This window comes from Protopterus annectens, chromosome 2.part0, assembly GCF_019279795.1.
Source record: "Protopterus annectens isolate FY-2018-M chromosome 2.part0, PAN1.0, whole genome shotgun sequence".
Taxonomy (NCBI): Eukaryota; Metazoa; Chordata; order Ceratodontiformes; family Protopteridae; genus Protopterus; species Protopterus annectens.
This window is the reverse complement of record NC_056728.1, coordinates 4,590,922-4,607,886: the sequence shown is the minus strand read 5'-3', so window position 1 is coordinate 4,607,886 and position 16,965 is coordinate 4,590,922. Positions and strand designations below refer to the sequence as shown.

The 16,965-nt window shown below is 43.0% G+C and overlaps 1 protein-coding gene across 2 annotated transcripts in view; it reads left to right on the top strand.

The window, feature by feature from the left end:
• The window catches only part of PCNX3 (pecanex 3), a 2,517,385-nt gene that overhangs the window by 801,086 nt on the left and 1,699,334 nt on the right, over positions 1–16,965 (top strand). For both annotated transcript variants that reach the window (XM_044060478.1, XM_044060477.1), the window contains exon 7: positions 9,115–9,244. In XM_044060478.1, coding sequence (XP_043916413.1) covers positions 9,115–9,244 — 130 coding nt within the window. The remainder of the gene's footprint in view (positions 1–9,114; positions 9,245–16,965) is intronic.

Below are 16,965 nucleotides of genomic sequence, written 5' to 3'. Positions count from 1 at the left end.
AGACACAGCAAAGCCCAATATTCCTCAGATTTTACAATACTTAACTGAGATGCTTGACAAGGGCCTATCTTTTTCTTCAATAAAAATCCATGCCTCTTGTCATCTCGGCTCATTACAACACAGAGCCCTCCCCTCTTTTCTCATCCACTGCTTAAACAGTATCTTAGAGGGGCCAAAAATGTAAGGCCTCCCAGGAGAACACCAACTCCTGCATGGGACCTCAATTTTGTGCTGGAAAAACTCACCTCGCCTCCTTTTGAACCAGCAGATACTGCGGATATAAAATTTCTATCTTGAAAGGCAGCTTTTCTTTTGGCAGTCACTTCAGCAAGAAGGGTTTCAGAACTGCAGGCTCTCATGGCAGTGGAGCCTTTCATTATATTTTACCCGGACAGGGTGTCACTCAGGACCAATCCTTCTTTTATGCCTAAGTTGGTATCCAGTGTGGCTCTTAACCAGACCATTCACCTGCCAACATTTTTCCCAGATCCGCAGAACTAGGGGGAGCAGATTCTGCATTCATTGGATGTACACAGACAACTAAGATTCTACTTAAACAGGACAAAATCTGTAAGAAAGTCTGAGCAACTACTGGTAGAATTTGCTGCAGGATCAGAGGGGAAGGCTATATTAAAGCAGGCTATTTCTAAATGGATAAGCCACTGCATCCGTTTCTGCTGTTTGCACCATGGTAAACCTGTGCCCAAGGGGATCAGATCTCATTCCACCAGGGCTGCCTCTACTTCAGCAGATTTTCTCTGAGGGGTCCCAACCAAAGACATTCTAGAAGCTGCTACTTGGAGCTCTGTTCATACGTTCACAAAGCATTATCATTTACCTCTCTTCTCTAAATCCAGGGCAGGGTTTGCCACTGCAGTCCTGCAGGGCCTTATAGCTGCTCCTAATGCTGTTTAGTTCCATCCTCCCATCCATAGCTTTGGGATTCTACCCAACTGTAATGACTGCAACAGTGAAACATGAAGAACATAGTACAGTTGTGTACACTTACCATAAATGTAGATGTTCGAGTGTATTCACTGTTGCATTCCGGATTACCCACCCACCAACCCCTTTTCTATACCTGCTCTTTCCTTCACTATACTCTAAAGCCTTTGTGGTGTATTTGCTTTTAGTTGAATGTAATTTTTATGATGTTCATAGTGCATACAGCTGCAGTCATAACAGATGGGTTCTCCTGCCGTCAGGCGGGTCCTCGGTCGGCAGAATTCCAAAGTCTAGGTCCGGCGTCGGTTGTCGTCGCTTCTTCCCTGACGTCAGTGCGACAGGGGTATAAAAAAACCAGCCGACACCATTTTCTTCAGTCTTTCTTGCCGCGCGGTGCCCGAAGCAGAAGCAGTTCGCAAGTGCCGGTCGGCCAGCTTCTGAAATTACGAAAATTTTGCAACCGAAGTCTTCTTGAAAGCTAAGTACCCCGTTGGGGAAACTTTTCTTGCCTCAGACCGATGTCAGACAAAGTTAATAATTGTATTTCATGTGGGAAGCAAATACCGCATAAGGATTTCCATTCCCTCTGTATTCCTTGTTTAGGCCCAGACCACGACGTCTCGGTCTGTCGCTTTTGTGCTACATTCAGCAAACGCACCATTAAGCGTCGGGCGGAGTTCGCCCAGCATTATTTTGGCAAAACATTTAACTATACTATATTGTCAGATACTCCGACTCCAGTTTTGTCTAAAAAGCGCAAAGATAAGGACTGACACACGAGGTCTGCGGCCTCTACCGACACCACGCCAAAGCCGACTAAACGTGGTCCGGTTCTCAGCGAGGCACCTACGCAGCCCCTGACTACCGACGACACTTCATTGGCCGTGTCTCCTGTGCCCGAGGTCGCAGGCTCCTCGGCCCACACCCCGACTACAGATACCGAAGCCACTCTTGGCGGTGAATCTCAAAATGTGGACAGGTCTACCTCCTCTCAAGGTGTCTTCAGACCTTCCTCTTCTTTTTCCATCAAGGCTTTCACTAAGTCTAAAGCAGCCATGCATTCTAAGAGACAAGCTACACAGGGCCCATCTCCAGGCCCCATGCCTAAAAACAGATGCTTAAAATGGCTGAGGATTTAATTACTCTTATCAGGGGTTCTCAACCCCCGACAAAGGCCCAGAGTGGAGGAAGAATCCCCCTCCTCTGATCAGGGCTCCATTATTTCAGAGCACTCTGATGATCAGGAACATTCTTACTCCCCTTTTGAAGACTCTGATGCAGAGGAGTCCATTCCCTCTGTATCCCCCCAGAGGATTACTCATTTGGGGAAACTTTGCATACCTTAAGGGAACACTTCCACTGGGAAGGCCAAGATTATTCAGATTCCAAGAAAAGGCTTAGTGAATTTCTCTTGCTACCTCAGCACAGGCCTCTGGCTATACCTCCTGTCTTGGACATACTAGATGATGTGTACTCGGAGGCCTGCCTTAACCCGGATTCTCTACCTCCAGCCCCAGTCAAGCCTGACAGGTACTACAGGGTTCCTGACTCACACCAATTTCTATACAAAAGCCATGCTGCTGACCCAGAAACCATCTCACAGGGCTTCAAGGAAATTAAGGCCTCCACTGCTAAAAATCCATTACCTTCTGAGAGAGATTCCAGATCCCTAGAAAGGTGGGGAAAAAAGGTATATACCTCGGCTACCTTAACCATGAGGGCATTAAACTGTCAGTTCCATATGCTAAAGTACCAACAGTTTTTGTTATCACAATTGAAAAGTAAAATGTCACAACCTGAACAACCAGACTTGAAGGAGTTGCAGGATTTGATGCATAGTGCAGAACAAGTGGGTAAACATACCTTACAATGTGGTTTTGATGCTCTAGAGGCTTCATGTAGAGCTGCTGTTACAGGATCAGTCATACGTAGACATGCCTGGCTCAAGGAACAAACCTTGCCAGATCATGTCAAAGCTAAATTACTAGATGCCCCTCTACAAAAGGATGTATTATTTGGTGCTAATGCTGAGGAGGTATTAAGGAAAATGGAGGAAAAGGCTAAATCAATGCAAACTGTGAAAGATTTTCTACAGGTACAACCCCCACGTTTCAGTAGAAATTGGCCTTCCAAAAATTGGTCCTTTCCAGCCACGGACAGACCCCAAAGTGGTAGATACAGGCGCCCGAGGGGCAGAGGGCAATCCCAAGGATCGTTTAGAGGCAGACAATGGCAAGCTCCTACACAAAGAGGTGGTGAGGATAACTCGCAACCATTCAGAAAGCAAGCCCAATGACTTTCCCCTTTGCATGCCAAGCAAGACTCAAATGGCAGTACCCTTAGGCGGAAAACTGGCATTATTTTCAAAAAATTGGCATATTGTCATAAAAGACAAATGGATCCTGGACATTATAAACAGAGGCTACAGATTCCATTTTCATACCCTTCCAAAAATGAGAGGCATGCCAAACCTGCCACACAATCAAAGGGCAGAGGCACAAAGGCAAATTACAGATCTCATAGACATGAAAGCTATTCAAGAGGTACCTACGCATCTAACAAGGTCAAGGTTTTTATTCCAGACTATTCCTGGTACCAAGGAAGGGAAAACATTGGAGACCTATTTTGGACCTATCCATCCTAAACACATTTCTACTGCACAAAATTCAAGATGCTCACTCTACAGCAGCTTCTTCCCATGCTGGGCAAGGAGTCTTGGCTGGTAACATTGGACCTCAAGGAGGCATACCTGCATGTCCCAATCAGACAAAATTGCAGAAGATACCTCAGATTTCTTGCAGGTTCAACCCATTATCAATTCTCTGCATTGCCCTTTGGCTTATCTACTGTGCCCAGAGTATTCACGAAATGCCTGGCATCAGTAATTGCCTACTGCAGACTTCAAGGGATACAAATATACCCCTATTTGGACGACTGCCTGATCCAAGCGGACAGCAAGCACATTCTTCTGAAACATCTGGCTTATGTAATAATGTTGTTGAATTCTCTGGGATACACAGTCAACAAAAAGAAATCAAGGCTAATACCCTCTCGGAAAATAATTTTCCTGGGTGCCAACTTGGACGCAAACACCCAGATGGCCTACCTCACGCCAGAGAAGCAGGGGCAACTAACTCAATACTTCAGAGCACTAGCAAATTGCACCAGGCTGACTGCAAGGAAAATCCTGCAGGCTCTGGGATTCATGGCATCTTGCATCTTACTAATCCCATGTGCAAAGCTGCATATGAGGAAACTTCAATGGTACCTGAAAAACCTATGGTCTCAACACAGCCACAGTTTGGAAACAATAATACCACTAATTCCATGTCTTCAAAAGGAATTTCTGTGGTGGGCTCAAGCATGCCAAACAAACACAGGTCTCCCATTCAGCAAACCTCAAGCAAATCAAGTCATCACAACAGATGCCTCTGACTACGCCTGGGGGGCGCACATGACAGATCGGTGCATTCAGGGCAAATGGTCCCAAAAAGAAAAGCACCTTCACATCAATCAAAAGGAAATGCTAGCAGTAATAAATGCTATTATAGCTTTGAAAGACCTTCTGCAACCAGGTCAACTATTGATAAGAACGGACAACACCACAGTAATGTGGTACATAAACAAACAGGGAGGAACACATTCATACCCCCTATGCAGACTGGCCATGTCACTTTGGAACATGGCCATGGACTTACAAATCGAACTACAAGCACAGTACTTGCCAGGCAAGGAAAACACGCTGGCAGATAACCTAAGCAGAAATATGACAGATCCACACGAATGGAAGTTGCATCCTCAAGTTTTTACAGAGATAATCCAAGCATGAGAAAGGCCAGACATAGATCTCTTTGCCTCCCACAAAAATCACCAATTGACCAAATTCTGCTCAAGGATTTTCCATCCAAAGGCCTGGAGAGTGGACGCTCTCTCTTTCAGTTGGACATCAATGACAGTTTATGCCTTCCCACCTCTTCCTCTGCTGCCCAAAGTTCTATTGAAAACCAGAGCAGACAGACCAAAGATGATTCTCATTGCTCCAGACTGGCCAAGACAACACTGGTACCCACTCCTGAGGAGCCTGACACATTCCCCACCATGGACCCTGCCTCTAATGCCTCTTCTCCTGACTCAGCACAGCTTCAAAACTCTTCACAGCCAGCTAAAAACACTCAATCTAGCCGCATGGAAGATTCCTTAGCATAACAACAGACCCTGCTCTCCAAGGAGGTGCAGGATGTCATTTTGGAGGCCAGAAGGCCGTATACTAGAAAAGCTTACTCCACAAAATGGAAACGGTTTTGTGTCTGGAATGGGAAAAAGGGCCAGGACCCTGGAAAACTGAATTTACCTCAAATATTACAGTATCTAGCTGAGCTGCTAAGCAGTGGACTTTCATTCTCCTCCATCAAAATCCATGCCTCAGCCATTTCTGCAGAATACAACACTGATCCACCCTTATTCTCTCACCCCCTCTTAAGACAGTTCCTCAGAGGGGCTAAGAATCTAAAACCCCCAAGGAAACAACCAATACCTGCTTGGGATCTCAATTTCATTCTGGAAAAACTGACCTTGCCTCCTTTTGAGCCAGCTGCCTCATCAGATTTGCAATATTTGTCCTGGAAAACAGTTTTCCTTCTGGCTATTACCTCAGCTCGGAGAGTTTCAGAACTACAAGCTCTCATGGCTGTGCAGCCTTTTATTTTCCATCAGGACAGAGTTTCCTTATGAACCAACCCGTCCTTTATGCCAAAAGTGGTATCCAGGGTAGCTTTGAATCAGGCCATACACTTGCCTACCTTTTATCCTAATCCTCAAAACAAAGGGGAGAGATTACTACATTCCTTGGACATCCACAGACAACTGCGTTATTATTTGGACAGAACAAAGCCTTTCAGAAAATCAGAACAGCTCTTTGTGTCCTATGGATTCGTGGTCTCAACCATTCCCATAGTGCCAATGGCAGAACTCCACATGAGGAAATTTCAGTGGTTCCTCAGATCTGTGTGGACCCAGCATTCTTACCCACTAGAATGCAAAGTCCCCCTCATTCCTTGTCTAAAGAGATAACTGCTCTGGTGGATCCAACAGACAGACCTAAATCCAGGACTGCCTCTGCATCCTCTTACCCTAGTCCTAGAACTCTGCACAGATGGATCAGACATGGGCTGGGGGGTGGCCTTGGGCAAATTTACAGTTTAGGTCTTCCTCCCAGATAGAACACATCAACATCAGAGAAATGCGAACATTGCTACTAGCTCTACAAGCATTTCACCCTCTTCTTTGCCCAGGCCCTCTCCAACTGTTCACAGACAGCATGACAATCATTTGGTATGTGAATAAGCAGGAGGGGGGACCAAATCCTAATCTCCTTTGCAGATTGGATCTTCTGGTGTGGGAATTTCTTGCTCAATACCACATGACTGTTCTGGTAGTGTACATTCCCTCCAACTGGAATTACGTTGCAGACTCCCTGAGCAGGTTTTTGACTCGATCCCACGAATTGATGCTTCACAGGGATGTTTTCCTGGACATAGTCCACCAATGGGGTATTCCTCAAATAGATTTATTTGCATCTTTCTTGAACAGACAGCTTCCAAAATTTTGTACCAGAGTCCCAAGTTCTCTGCTTTGGAAAGTAGATAACCTCTACTTTTCTTGGAAGGAGATGTTTCTGTATGCTTTTCCTCCCCTTCCATTATTCCCAAAGGTCCTGTTCAAGATTCGATAGGACCAACTAAAAATCTTGCTGGTGACTCCCTTTTGGCCAAAACAGCACTGGTTCCCCCTCCTTCTGCATTTATCTAATGGCCATCACCACAATTTACCCCACAGAGTGGACCTTCTCACACAAAACAAAGGATCCCTGATATGTCCACACCTGTCAGTGTTACAGCTGACACTGTGGCTGATAGGATTCTAATTCCTTTCAGACAACTACTCTCTGAGGACATGCTCAGGGTTTTACAGTAGGCCAGAATACCCAATACTAGAAAGTGTTATGTTTCCAAATGGAAAAGATTTTCACACTGATGTCTCTAAGAACCAAGACACACTGACAGTGGGAATCCGAGTGTTTCTGTCTTATTTGTTTGAATTGCCCTCTGCTGGCTTGACTTGTTCTTCTGTCAATGCACATGTCTGCTATTTCTTCTTGTATGCCCCTCTAGCATCCAGATTTGATGTTAAACAATTCCTTAATGGCATCCTTCACATTAGGCCTCCCCTTGGGACTTCAATTTTGTTTTAAAAAAATTGACCCTAGCCCCTTTTGAGCCTGCATCTTCGGCCTCCCTTAAACATTACTCTTGGAAAACTGCTTTATTAGTGGCCTTGGCTTCAGTTAGAAAGTTGTTGAAGCTGCAAGCCCTTATGGCTGTACCCCACTTCTTGGTCTTTCATAAGGACAGGGTATCCTTGAGAATAATTCCTTCTTTTATGCCAAAAGTGGTTAATGAGTTATCCCATAACCAGTCTATTCAATTGCCTGCCTTCTTCCCTTCTCCCCTTCTCCCCAAAACCACAGTGAGAAGGTACTGCTCTCCTTAGATGTACATAGTTACCTTAGATTTTACCTGGACAAGACTAAAGCTATCAGGAAATTTGATCCGCTCTTTGTGAACTTTCATCCCAGGGCTTTGAGTTTACCAGTTTTCAAATAGACTACTTTTTTCCTGGATTTCAAAGACTATTTGCCTTTGTTACATGCAATGGTTAGCATTGTCATCTCACAGCAAGAGGTTCTCTGGTTCGATTCTCGGCTGGAGCGCCTTCTGTGTGTAGTCTGCATGTCCTTCCCGCGGTCGAGTGACGTTTAAAGACATGCAGGTAGGTGCGTGCGTGAATAGGTGTACCTTGTTTGAAGGTTGGGCATTGGGCTGGCACCTCTGCACTGTAAAAATTCACTGCCAATCATTAACGGACCGGAGTTCCGCTGTGGCGACCCCTAACCGGGAAAAGCCAAAAGAAGACACACTCCATGGAAAGAGCCTGTCTTCACCTGTGAAGGCCCATTCTACCAGAGCTGTGGCTTCCTCTGCAGCATCCTTCCAGGGCTTAGATAACAGCGCCATCCTTGAAGCAGCCACCTGGTCTTCTATTCATACCTTTAGCAAACATTACAAACTGGATGGCATTTCCAGATCCAGACCCGGATTTGCTAAAGCCATTTTATACGTCTTCATTGAGAGCTCCTCTGCTCATTCCTCCTCCCTTCCTTCTTGTGCTTTGGCACTGTCCCTAAGGTTAACAGTACTGTAGCAAGTGAATAGAAGGACAGAATAGTTGTGTAAAATCTTACATAACCATAGCTGCCCTTCTCTTCTATTCACTGCTGCAGTATTCTATCCCACCCTCCTTCCCCCCAGTCTGTTTTGCTTGGATGTACTGACCATTCATATCTTTAGTCTGGCAATCCTCCTGGGGCATTCAGTTCTGAGTGTGGTGCATGTGTACATTGCTTTTATGGCCTACATCTTGACTGCAGCCTATGTGTGACGTACCACGTACACTTGAGAAGACGACTTTTGTATTACTGGTTGATGTCGGGTTGTCTTCTGGTAGGAGATCCCTCAGATTAAGAATACTGCAGCAGTGAAGAGAAGGACATCTATGGTTATGGAAAGATTTTACACAGCTATTCTATATTCTGTCAGATTACTGTTGCAGGAGGCTTCCTATCCCTCCAGTAACTTTGCTTGGTCTTTTGAATGTATTACTAGGATGTGGATGTGTATATTATCATATATATAGTTACTGTTGTTTTTTTTTTGCTTGCTTGCTCCTTTCCTTGCATTTTCCCTTTCAGAGCTTCCCCTCTTGGACAAGAACGCTCTGAAACATTTGGCATCCATATTGCCTTTTTGTGTGTTTCTGCTCAAGCCACTGGCAGTTTGGATGGGAGAAAGGTGCCCTAAAGCTTTGAAAGCTGGCTGGTGGTCCTATCTTAAGCAAGGACATAACCTATATGGCTTAGGCTATTGCAGAAAGATCTATTAGAACATGTAATGTTATAGTAAATGTACTTACACAACTGTATTTTCCAGAGTATGTTATACAGGGACATGTAAAATAGTCAGTAGGCATTTAACATTAGCATTTTGCTTTGGAAATGTTGGTAGTAGATTCCTGATAGTACTGCATTTATGTTTGATGAAGTTCCTTTTTCAGCTGCTGTGGTTGAAGAACAAGTAAAAAGAGATCATCCCAGCAGTGTGAAGAGGACACAGGCAATGAGAAGAAGACACAATGCTGGAAGCAACCCAACGCCACCATCTTCCATAATGGGCTCCCCTCCAAGGCAAGTTTTAAGATTTATAGTTTTGCTTATCTTTTTTCTACTGAAGGAAATAAGGATGGAGTGCAGAGGTTTTCTCTTTGCATTATCTCCTTATTTGCGGATATAAAAAAGAAATGTGTTTTTTTGTGTACAGTTTGTTTTTCTGTTTCTTTTACCAGATGGTGGTTTATGGCTGTGTCAGACCTGTTAACCCATTTTCTTCAGTTTCAGCTGCAAGGTTCGCCATGTTACATGTTATAGTCATTCACTGTTTCCCTCTTTTAATTCCGTCGTAAGTTGCATAAGTAGAACAAATGTATGGGCACCTTGTTACTGTCTTCACAGTTAATGATGTGTAAGGTTTTTAATCTTAGTAAAATGAGTTTTAAGATGGACTGCTAAATGGAAGCAGGACATTTTGACCCCAGTGTAACTGTATACAGTTTCATATTTAAATTTACATTTATTGTTTGTGAGAATATTTATTGGACAGTTTGACCGCAAATGATTTGGCCCTAGACTATTTGACCCCAATTTTTGCAGTAAATAAACAACCACATAAAAATTAAACAGTGTCCCAATTAAATTTAATAATAGCATTTTAATACAGAAATTTTACGTAGCAATGTAATATATTATTTAATATTTTAATGTGTAAATGATTTTTTTAACTTATTATTTAATATGTAAATATTATTAACTTTATGTAATGAGGTAATTTTCAACATTTTGTCAGTGAATATATCTATGCATAAGCTTTTTTTTTTTTTTTACTTCTAATTCTTTTTGCTCAATAGTAATTTTACTGTTGCTATTTTAGTGGGACCAGTAGATGGCGTCAAGTTATTTATTTTTTTTATTCTGCTGTGAAGAAACTGTACTTTAACTTTTTTTTTTTTTGCTGTTTTATTGAATATGGATTGTGCCTTGCATGTTGCATTACTTTGAACAAGCTTATGGTTTTATGCTGGGAATACATTTTCTTTGTAAAAACACTTTGCAGGTATTTTTCTTTATTTTATGATCGCAACACATTTTCTGTTTTTGACTCATAGTCATTGATTTCATCTTGTTCTGTCATGTAATAATTGCTGCCGAGTTTGTTTTCTTAGCTTATTTGATGTATTAAATAGTTTTTTTCTGTAGCTGCTGTTCTTTAATGTAGTAATTTTATATTCTTATATTTAATGGTTTACAGAAATACTATGGGAATCTCTTACTGCTGGGGTCAAAACGCCCTGTACCATGATAAATGTCTGAAAGTATGAAGTGTTGGTTTCATATGAAATATGACTCAGATTATTGTTCCTGTCTTACAAAATGCCTGCTGATATCAGTGTGACACATTTTCACCATATACACTTAGTTATTCCATATGTAAAAGCTTTGAAGTAATAAATGCAACCTTTTCTATCCTTTCTGCATGGATTGGTTCATAAGCAGTGCTCAGCTAGCCCACTAGAAAGTTGTTTTAGGTGCAGCTGTTCTTAATTTGTTTTTATCTTTAAAGTAGCTTTTGCTTTAAAAGTTCATTTGCTTTCTGACCTTAAGATGTGTACTGCCTTTCATTTAAATAAACTGTAGATCTGATGTCAATTTTCATTTTATCCTTGACAATTGGGTTTGATCCCGATAATGGAACCAACTCTGCCATTACTACAGCTCATGCAGGCCAAAAACTCTCGAGCTTCACCCTTATCCATAATCATCCTCTCACAGTTACCCTCTTTCCTTTTCGTCTATCTTTCCATATTAGTGTACCTTTACTGTCATTGTTGATAGTCCCTTCCCATACATTTATGTGTATTAACACTGTCATTGTTGATGGTTCCCCCTCCTCCTTCATTTACCAAAAAAAAAAAAATAAAATAGTACTACTCCTCTTTAGAGTGTTCTGTTCTGCTTTTTCCGTACACATCACTGTACCTAAAACTGTCATTGTTGATCGTTCTCTTTTCTTTCCCTTTCTTTCTGATTTCCTTTTCTGTCACTAGTTTCTCTGTCATCATGGCTGACAAACCCCAAGGTCCCTCTGGCTTTAAAAAATGCCAGAAGTGTGGCCACAAACTTCCTTTCCACGGACTCTCATCTCTTGTGAGTCTATTGTTTAGGTGCCATAAATGTTCAAGAAGACTGTAGCATTTGCCATGGCTTTAGCCACAGATCTTTCATAGAGAGAAAGAATACATTAATCTTGAAGGGCTTAATTCCTTCAGCTTTTGTAGAAGCCATATCTGCTAAAAAGAGTAAAATTGATATTTCTTCCCAATCTGGTTCTTCATCATCTTTAGGAAAGACTAAAAAGAGGAGCTTATCTGTTCAGTCACGTCCCTTGGAACCGACTCACAAGAAGGATAAATCCTCAGCAGGATGAAGTATATTGGATCTGACAGATTCTCCTTCAAAAACTTTGATGCCGGAAAAGAAGTTATCGGTAACAAAAAAAAAAGTAATCTAGTGATGAATCCAGCGAAAATAAATGGACACAGGCAAAGGAAACAAATTCACTGGAACCACACTAGCTAAAACAAAGTCCAAGAATCCAAACATAAGGTTGCATAATAAACTTTGGAATTTATCTTTGGATTCTTGGATTTCATTTTAGCTAGCGTGGTTCCAGTGAATTTGCTTTCCCTGGAAAAGAAGTCATCGGTACCGAGAACTGCCTTGGCATCTAAGACCTTGACACCAAAATTTTCAGTGCAACAAGAAGTTCAAATACCATTTCGGGACAAATGCTTCACCACATCTTCTTTGATGCTGACTTCCTCTGCACAGACAATTCAACAACTTTATTTGCCAAGGGTGGTTTAGTCGCCATCTATTGAGCTTTTTGCTGGTGAATTACCCAAGTTCTTGTTACAAAGATCTGAATCACCTTCCCAGACTTTTAATCCATTCCACCAAAAGTTTCACAGAAGTTGATGTGGAGAGACTAATGAAAAAAATTCTGTGGGTAAAAGGACTTGCAGGACTCGCCTTGACTCAGACCCCTTTGGGTCTTGGAACTGATTCAGCCTTTTCCCCCTTAATTAGTCTTCCTCCCACCTCCTCTGAGGTTTTAGAGATGTTCACTTTGAGTAATCGGGCGCTGATTGAATCTGTTCCAGAGACCTCTCTGCCTTCAGAACACATTATTATAATTAGTTCTTTGGCTCTGTCAGATCTGGAGACCTCCCAGGGCTGTGTCTATCCTGTTCATTCCAGGAGCTGGGGTGGTATCCAATTTTTTCAGAGCCATCCCTGCAAACCTGTAGCTTCATCATGGCTAAGTTCAGCCTCTGCTTCTTTCTTGGGGGTTGTCTCGTCTGAGTGGGGAGTGACCATGGGTCTGAGGCAGTTTCTGTCAGTTCTGGGCTCCCTTCCCTCTTTGGGGTACCTGCCTTTGAGGCAATGGAGAAGGCCTTGTCAACAGTGGTCTGTCAGTTGCCTCCTTCCTGCTCGGAGCATATCCCATCCTCACGCTGCCTTAGTTAACCTGTCAATCCACTTGGGCAGCGAGTACTAAATCTGCAGGTCCCACAGATTCAGATTCTGTCCTCTTATGATACCTCCCCAGACGTTCCCCTGAGGAGGTACCTCAGAAGAAAAAGTCCAAGAGGAAGCACTTAGTTTCGCCACAGGAATATGTCACAGAAGACACCAATTTTGATGAGGGGGAAGGGTCCTCAAGGTCACTCCCTGATTATTTCTCCTTTGGAGACATCTTAGAAATTTTGAAACAGAGGGGTGACTGGAAATCCCAAAATCCTTCCTTGGAGGAGCCTGTATACCTGCAGGCTTTCGCTACCCAACCGTCTACCTCTTGGGTGACTCTGCCAGCTGGTGAGCTCATTCATTTGATTTTGCAGCGGGCGTGAAACGCACCAGACACCATTGAACCTATCCTCAGGAGAATGGACAAAATTTTATCCGCCCCTGAGGACAAGCAGTTTTGGGTCAAAAGGTTTACCGCTAGATGCTGTGGTCGTAGCGGCCGCCACTAAAAAGGGAACTCACTGAGGAGACTTTCTCCATCTCTCCACCCAACAAAAAGTATCTAGTGATGGATAGATTTCTAAGCGGGTTTATTCTTCATCGATCTTCATTTTAAGGTCTTTGAATTTCTTGGCACATTTTACCAGACTTCAAAGGAGTTTGAGCAAGGAGCTGTCAGATATCCTACTCTGAGGGAGTCCAAGAGAAAGTAGCTTCCTAGTTAGGTACCCTGGAGTCTGTGTCAAACTCGTCCAAAGGCTCATTGCCCATGCAGCCAAAGAGACTGCCAGAGTTGCTGGTTCAGGCGTAGCCATAAGGAGACACACCTGGACGCGTCTGTGATTTTGCGGAGCCATTTAAGTCATCCTTCATTAAAGCTGTTTTTGACAGATCATCTCTGTTTGGCCCCAAGGTAAGGGTGTGAGAAGGATGGTAAGACCCTTTCTGCCGTAGAAGTATGTTTTTCCATTTCCCAAAGATCCTTTTCCAGGAATCATAGGAGCAGTGTTAAAATGTGGTTCAGAAAGTCTCAAGGGCTTTTCTAGGACACACATGGAACCAGATCCTCCAGAGGCAGAGAGGGGAACTATAATGGACGATGTCACCCACGAGACAGAAGTGGCCCACAGAATCAGGGTTCCAGCCATTCCTTCCCAGGTTAACCCCATCAGCACCCCTGAACTGAGGCCCCATTGTCTTCCTCTGAAGGCAGTCGGGGGGAGCTTATCCCTGCACCAAGATGCCTGGCTATAAATAACTTCCGATTCCTGTATGCAGAGGATCATTTCTGTAGGTTATTCAGTTCCCTTTTCTCTCTCTCTCCCCCTTTATGCAAAAACATCCCCAATGTTCCCAGTCAGAGGGAACAAGCAGAAATAGAAATTCAAAAGCTGCTAGAAAGAGTCATCTATGAAGTCCTACCAGACCAAAAGGAATCCAGAACATACTCAAGATTCTTTTTATGTTAAAAGAGACAAGGGGAATGGATACCAATTTTGGATCTAAACCCACTGAACAAGTCAGTTCATCAGCCCAAGTTCTGGACGGTAACGGTACAGTCGATACTTCCTTCCCTGGAGGAGAACAGCTGAATGTGCTCAGTAGATCTTCAGGATATGTATTACAATATAAAAATGGAGAAGCAATCCAGAAGATTTCTCCACTTCAAGGAGCTGCCCTTTGGACTCTCCACTGCGCCAAGGGTGTTCACCAAATGCATGACAGCAGTAGCAGCTCACTTGAGACTGCAAGGATTCCGGGTGTTTCCATACTTGGATGAATCCGACCAGGCATCTTCTCGTAAAAGCAATGGACTTTGTTCTCTGGACCTGCTCTTATCTGGATACAACAGTAAATTACAAAAAAATCCTAACTAAATATGACAACCATAGCTTCAGCTTCTCTTCCTCCTGAAAGGCTTCAGAGAATCAGAACACAGGTTCAAAGAATAATGCACAGCAAAAAAGTGTTTGATCGTCTGATCCTACAGACTCTGGGCTCCATGGCAACGAGTAACTCTAGTACCCCTGGCGAGGTATCCCCTGAGAATTCTCCAGTGGCTTCTGTCTTTTCAATGGTCCTTTCTACACCATCCCATGTCTGATCAGATTTTGATCACCAACCACTGCAGAAAAGATTTAACTTGGTGGATACTTTCCAAAGAGATTCTTCTAGGCCCCCCCATTCACTGCTTCAGAACCCAAGGCCATCGTGACCACGGATGCCTCCTAGATTGGGGGGGGGGTATTCTGCACAAGACTGTCCAAGGCACGTGGTCCCCTACAGAGGCCAACTTGCATATCCGTGTTCTGGAGCTAAGAGCTGTGTTTTTAATGATGCAAGCCTTTCAAACTGCTCTTCCTCTGGGAACGATTGTAATTCAAACAGACAATCGGTCAGTAGTTTGGTACATCAACAAACGAGGAGTAACAAAATCATACCCCCTTTGTCGAGAATCACTCAGAATGTGACAGTGGGTGATCTCTTCTAACTGCTTTCTGATAGGAATGCACATTCTGTGGAATTCTAGTGCAATAGCATGCAAACTGAGCAGATGTGTTCTCATGCCTCATGAGTGGTCTCGCAATGCAAAAGTGGTGGAAAGGATTTTCTGTCAGTGGGACCAGCCTTGCTGCGATCTGTTTGCCTCTCCCCTAAACAATAAGTGCAGCAGCTACTTTGCCCTAATCCCCCCCTCTGGGGAGTCGCCAAGAGATGCTCTTCTCCCCATTTGGCCCCCTGGATTGCTATATGCCACCCCCCCGATTCCTCTAAACCCCAAATTCCTACAGAGAGCACTCAAGTTGAAGAGCAGAGTTATCCTCATTTCACCCTTTTGGCCTTGACAGATATGGTTCTCCTTTCTTTAACCTCATCTAATTCAACAACCTTGGATTTTGGACCCAGCCTCAGACCTATTGTCCCATCCAGAGGGACTGGTTCATACAGGCATATCAAACCTCAAGCTGACAGTTATTTGCCAGGCAAATTATTCTATCTTCTCCTGTAAGCCACATTCTCATAGCTTCACACAAGCCATCTACCTGTAAAGTATACACTAGTAAATGGAAGAGATTTACCACGTGGGCTTGTGAAAGGGATATCGCTCCCCCTTTCTACATCTATTGATAATATATTAGACTTCCTAGCATCTGTCTTCTCTGTAGGGGCTTCACCTTCTACCATTAAAATTCAACTAGCAGCAGTTACTAATTTACATTATGATTTCGGATAATGCTCCTTAGCTTCCCACAAACTTTGTAAATCCTTCTTAAGAGAGACACTTTTGTTGAAACCTCTGTTTAGCGCCTTGAGATTTAAATCTAGTGTTATAGACCATTATTCATTCACCTTTCAAATCATCTGCAGATTGTGATCTAAAATTTGTCATAGAAAACTTTATTTTTAATAGTTATAACCTCCGCTAGGAGAATTTCAGAAATTCAAGCTTTATCTTGTAAGCCATCTTATCTGATCTTTCACAGACAGTCTCTCCTTAGAAACAAATCCCTCCTTTCTACCTAAAGTAGTCTCAGAATCCATTATCAATCAGACTGTTGAGTTATCAGTATACGTTCCCATCTTTATGAGCAAAAGTGAATACTGCCTGCACTTGCTTAGATGTACATAGACAATTACGTTTTTATCTTCACAGAATAAAAGATGTAAGAACATCTGACCAGCTGTTTGTTTCCTTTTCTAATACAAGGTTTGATAAACCAATCAGCAAGGTGACCTTAGCCAGATGGCTCAAGAATTACATCTCCTTTATCTACAGTAAGAACAAATTTGTTTTACCTAGGCCAGTTAAGGTTAAGTTAAGATCTGTAGCCACTTCAACAGTTTTTTAGTCATGGGCTTCAATGGATATTTGTGCAGCAGCAACTTGGGCTTCTCCACATACCTTTATTACTCATTACAGATTGGATTTGGTGTCAAGGGGTAGAGCATCCTTTGGTTTAGTGGTGCTCAGGAATAGCCTTCTGTGAGTCCTCCCAAGATATATGGGTAGCTAGGGATTCTGCCCCAGTCGTCAAGGATAAAATGAAAATTGGTAACATCAGATAAAGAAGTTATGCACTTATCATAACATTCCATTTGTGTTGTCCATTTTCATTTATCCTTGACTTCTCTCCCTCCATCCCCCAGCCTTTGAAGACTTTTTGGTGGAACGGCTACCTTCATATTACTTATTCTTATTAAGGCATAGCAGATACGGTTTCCACTAAGGCCTCCTGTGTGTTTGTGTGTGTGTGTATATCTAT